The sequence below is a fragment of the Melampsora larici-populina genome (genome assembly GCF_000204055.1).
Source record: "Melampsora larici-populina 98AG31 unplaced genomic scaffold MELLAscaffold_78, whole genome shotgun sequence".
NCBI classification, from domain to species: Eukaryota; Fungi; Basidiomycota; class Pucciniomycetes; order Pucciniales; family Melampsoraceae; genus Melampsora; species Melampsora laricis-populina.
In genome coordinates this window covers 189,480-195,000 of record NW_006768842.1, presented here as the reverse complement: position 1 = coordinate 195,000, position 5,521 = coordinate 189,480, and the positions used below count along the sequence as shown (strand labels likewise).

General features: G+C 40.6%; 2 protein-coding genes across 2 annotated transcripts in view; both read left to right on the top strand.

Moving 5' to 3' along the window:
- Positions 1-708, top strand: part of MELLADRAFT_68967 (putative SUMO deconjugating cysteine peptidase Ulp2) — a gene marked incomplete at both ends in the record, with an annotated part of 1,506 nt that extends 798 nt beyond the window's left edge. Inside the window, 4 exons of the mRNA XM_007417761.1 lie at positions 71-162; positions 316-341; positions 413-515; positions 573-708. Of these exons, the coding sequence (XP_007417823.1) occupies positions 71-162; positions 316-341; positions 413-515; positions 573-708 (357 nt within the window). The remainder of the gene's footprint in view (positions 1-70; positions 163-315; positions 342-412; positions 516-572) is intronic.
- On the top strand, positions 370-3,129 carry MELLADRAFT_113149 (uncharacterized protein; the record flags this gene model as incomplete). The annotated part of the gene is made up of 5 exons (XM_007417794.1): positions 370-515; positions 1,552-1,603; positions 1,906-2,014; positions 2,225-2,581; positions 2,684-3,129. 5 exons carry the CDS (start codon positions 370-372, stop codon positions 3,127-3,129), a joined length of 1,110 nt encoding a protein of 369 aa, XP_007417856.1.
- Positions 3,130-5,521: the final 2,392 nt, after the last annotated feature.

Genomic DNA, 5,521 nt, shown 5'->3' with positions numbered 1-5,521 from the left:
TGAGTACTGCTCATCAGGTCTTGGTGATTTACTCATGCCGTGTGTCAGAGTCCTGGTATGGCCACAACAGGGAGATCAAACAGTTTGGCTTTATCAATCTGATCTGGACCGTTTCAAAGCAGGAGCATGGTTGAATGACATGCTGGTTGATTTTGGATTGAGGTGAGATTCATCAAACAATTTTATTCCATCATTACCATTAGCCTGGATGTTTATGTGCGGGTGAATTGGATTAGTTGGAAGCTTGAACAGACTTGACAAAGTGATCCAAACCTGACGGAGTCAAGTTATATGTTCAGCACTCAATTTTTCCAGAAAATCAGCAAGAAGCCAAACAAGGTGTGAGTTTTGTATACATCTGTCTGTGACATGGCACTTGGTGAACTTAATATAAATGTTTTGAACATCTCAGATGCTACAACCCAATCTGAACTGGCTTATGAAGGAGTACAAAAGTGGACAAAGTATCATGACCTTTTTACAAAGGATTTGGTGATCACTCCAATTCGTCAAATGTACGTGCTTGATCTGAGTGTGTTTGTTTTGGGATCTGATCATATTTTTGTTTGCAGTCAACACTGGTACTCCATCATCCTACTAAATCCTGGAAAATTGTTTGATTCTCCTCAATCCACGTCTTTGGCTGGCTCAAAGGAGATGTTATTTGTCAGCTATGAGGAACTTAGTCACACTAAAATTCCCAAATAACTAAACCACTTAACCTTGACAATAATTATAATTACAAAAATCTATAAAAATATATATATCACATCTCAACACTCGAGTTTCAAGAGTGAACAATTACGTCACATTACAACTATTCGAAACACTGGCCAGGATCCAATAATAATTGAACCCTGACCAGGCGAACTCAACCCCACAACCACCAGACCAGTTAAAACACTACATTAACTAACCTGGAAGATCACAACGAAAACGATTTCAGGAAAAATCAAGAACCCTTAATTTTACCAAACCAGCTTAGGCAAATTAGAAGATTATTACGCCACGTTAGAAACCCAGCTCCTATATAATCCATAGATTTCTCCTAAGAAAGAAGAGACCACACTAAAAAACATAACCACCAATTCCTACTTGAATTACTCAAAGCTCTTATTTGATAAACGAAACTCGTTTTACTTTTAACAGAAACCAAGCTGCATTAAAACTTAAATTTTAGACAATAGCTTTTCTAAAGACTTACTTCTTCAAAAACTAGCTCTCTGTCTCACTTTTATCGTTCCATTTCTTTTGTTTCTTAAAAGAAAACTCCAGTTACGTAAATCTTCAGAACTGTATCTTCATTCAATTTTTCCTGATTTTCACCCTATCGCTTGAGGACAAAGGATTTAAATCTTTACCTATTAGGATCTTATCAGTAAGACCTAGTGGAAGGCGTTTAGTTGATTTAGATCTCTAAAATAGCTACCTTTTTCGGATCCCAAAACTCTACGAGGAGTTGTCCAAGTAAGCGAGTTTACACCTCACTTAAGATACTTTTTCCTGATTGATTAGAACTACTACTAATCAACTTCTGTTCAATTGAAACAGAATTCCTTACTTGGCTAGAACTTATAGTAGCCCAACTGCTACCACAAAGCCCGTGCGTATTCACCTTATCATCTCAGAATTTGTCTTTCGAGTCACTTTTCATCTTGAGCTTATCCCGTTAGTCTCTACTTGGAATCTCAAGCTGACAATTGGGGGCCTCCTCTCACTTTCAGATTTTTTTTTTTTACGAAAAAACATCTTTGATCCCGAACCTTTTTTTACTTTATCATCAAATCTACAATAAGCCAAAAAACCCATAAAAAACATTTTTTTTTACTAAAGATATCTTTCTATCTCATCTAAAAGCTTCGTCAGGAATCATTTATTCTTCAAATTTTAACCAGTTATCTTTAGACTTGTTCGGAGAACTCCCTTATTTCCAATTTGAAAACAAGAATCCGTACACCGACAAAAGCTACAATCAGTGCTTTGGAATACACGCTTGAAATCCCGACAACGCCTGGTTCAGATTTTCAAATCTCCTCGACGATTCATCCAGTGAACTTTTTCTAAGCGACCTAATCTTAACAGACATCTAAGAAAGAAGACAGTTTTTTTTTTTTTTTTTTAACCTACGGACTAGCAGTAAGTATTACAAATCCTGTCCTATAGCATACCTCTCTAGATCAACTCATAACCAGTCTACTGTAACTGACTCATAAAACTATCTTAGTGTCGAACGTACAAAGTTTACCAGCGTACCGTAGTACCTTCAGCGGAAGAGAAGATAGCCTTACTCCCCAAAGCCAAATCGAAGGCGAAAAGAGTTTAGAATCCACCAGCCCTCTCACCAACGAAAGCTTTGAAGAAGATATAGGAACGACCAAAGACCAGCAAGGACAGACTACTCCAAAGCAGACTTCAGACACACAAGCCACTGCCATCATTATTGACAGTCCAGTTAACAAAACTCGCAACCGACCTCCTAACATTGATCTCAGTGTTAGCCCAGCGGCACCAGCTACGATTAGCCTATTTGAGAGATTCACGTCAATACCTGGTTACTCCAGCCCGAGAAATAGAATACCCCGTTAGTAAATTTTCTTTTTGAGAAGTACTGCATCCAGACCGTATAAACTTACAAGAGTGAATTCATGCCTACCACAAGAAGCAACGCCTCGCGGTCTTCCAGCGTCGCAGGATCCGAACACTCTGTCGGCGTTACGACTAGACTCCGCTCCAGCCATATCAGTGCAGAACCTCCAATCAACATCGACCCATCTCCCGGAACCAACAGTCGAAGTTCGAGCTATCTTGCAGCAGCACGAAGCGAATTACGGTCTGTGGGTGAAAGCCCGAGAAGCAAAAGACGCGAAAGCATTCAAACACACGACCATCATGGACAAAGACCTGCATCGCAAATTGATCAAACAGATGGGCTACCAACCTCTGCTAGATCACACGAAAGGATGGAATCCAGTAGAATGGGATTGGACCACATTCGAAAAGAAGATAGTGGAAACGAGGGACAGCCGTCGCAACAACAAGCGCAAACCGTCCTCAAGACCTTCAGGGAGTGTAGCCGTAGCGGATCTTCAGGAAGTATTAGGTCTAGTGAAGAGCTACACGAGTCGTTAGAACGCATGATACTCCCCTTAGATAGGGAACTGCTGGCCCCATTTCACTCAAATTTGTCTGATTCAATTTCTCCTCTTGTACAAAGTTTGTTTAAATTAGAAAAAGAAATAAAAACCATAAAAAATTGTGTCCGTACATCCAGAGCCACAAATGAGAGAATTGAGAACATCGATGGGATGTTGGGAGGACTCTCCGAGAATATTAATTCTCAGATCGTGTCACTAAACAAAGTAAGTGACGATATTGAGAAAGCTATCAAGATAACAGACAGTGCAGCGGTCCAGATAAATTCCTGGTTAGAAACCATGAGATTGAAAATGAACAGTAAGTATGAACAGACGGAAGACCTGATATGCAAAGGACATATTGCGTTCCATGAAGCAAATCAAAAAATTCGTTCAACCATGATATCAGATATGCATGGACTTTTCGAGAACCAGATGACAGATATAAAAAGTCTGTGGGCAACACACAAACAACAACCAATCAGTATTGAGAACGAAACCACCCCAATCTCCATAACAAACGAATTCATGCAGCTACAGAACTTAGTAATTAAACACAGAGAAGACCAGCTAGAAGAGCAAGGGTTACTACGATCTCAAAATGAGCAGATCATAGGACTTTTAGCGGATCTAGTTCTCGTGAAAGATAAGGCATCCCCTATGTTACCTTTAGCAGAAACAGTGGAGACTAAGAACCTCAGAGACTTACCGCCCCACATGAACAAAGCAGAAGAATCATCGAAAGCAGGAGAACCAATTGCTTCATCAACCCCACACAATGCTGAGTACACCGCAGAACCTTCACCTTCAGCTAGAGATATAGCTCCGTTAGCATTTAAAAACGAGTCTATAGAAGACATTATCCAACAGAAGTCAGAATACACTAACAACGCAGCATCAGATGAGCTTATACTCTATAAAGCACTTAAGAACGAAGTACCAGCTAGCAGGAACTGGCCAAAGTTTAGTGGCGAAGGTGAGTACAACCACGTTGATTTTATCAGTTGGATAGACAGAGTGAAAGAAGATATGCACGTACCTGACGCATTGATCACATCGAGAGTCAGCCAAGCAATGACAGGGCTAGCACAGTTGTGGTTTCTCGAGAAAATAAAAGAAGGCAAATTGTCTTGGGAAGAATGGAAGGAAGCAATAAACGCGAAATTTGGCACTAGGAAGTGGAGAAGAGACATGCAATCAGCTTTCGACAAGGACCATTTTTCTACAAAAAACCAAGAACCAGTGAAATGGTTAGTTGTTCAAAGGAAGAGGTTGGAAGCAGCACAACCGGGGATTGATCTTGAGGATACCATTGATAAGATTCTGGAACAATGCCCAGGCGATCTAGACCACGCAGTCAGGAGTAGAATGTTGACTCTATCAGACTTTGTCGAATTTACAACCACGTTCAAAGAAGTGGTTAACAGAACGACAATAGGTAAAAACACTAGTCAGCGTATTGCCAGGAACTTGGACTGGAAGACTCAGGCAACAAGCGGCACTACGACACCTGACCCAAAAGCGACAACCAAACCAACAACGGTCCGTATACCAGGGAAGTGCGACACATGCGGTAGCACAGAACCCAAACATGACTATAGGTCGTGCAGAAGGAAAGGCAAAGCCATTAACATGGTTGAACAAGAGGATATTACGCCCATAGATTCAGATCACGAAGATGTAACGTTCTATAGCGATGCAGAGAGCCTTTCAGACAACGACGAAATAGTGACAATGATACAAGATGGACACGAAACACTAGACATAGCTTGTATAGACGAGATACAGATTCAAGCACCCAAGTTCCTACGCAGAAAGACTTGTGACACAAGACTCGGGTGTCCTTGGTTAACAATTATCTGTAATACTTGGGAATTCAACATCCTCGTAGATACAGGAGCGTCAAGCTCAATGATAACACCATGTATCCTAAACAGGATATGGCCATCATGGAAATTTGATATGAAACCCACACCGCCCAAACGATACTGGACACCAACAGGAAAATTGGAAGCAATAGGGGAGGTGAGACTACCCATACAATTTGTCCACCCAACAGCGTCATGTGTGATGATGGCAGACTTTGTGATTATGAACAACACAACAACCCCACAAATTATCCTAGGGTCTGACATGATGCAATTATATGGAATGAAAGTTTCTTATTCAGACACAATCGAAATTACCTTTGAAGACTCTGAAGCAATTTTTCAACCGAAAAATGAATCTGAGATCCAGGGTAAGAAGTTCCCAGGGGAGCACATACTAGCAATAGAGTCTAATGCTACAGAATTAGATATATCAGAGGTTCAAGCAGAAACGGAATTGCCACAAGAATTTTCAAAAAATTTGAAAAATCACATTGGAGACGCAAGACAACTGAAGAC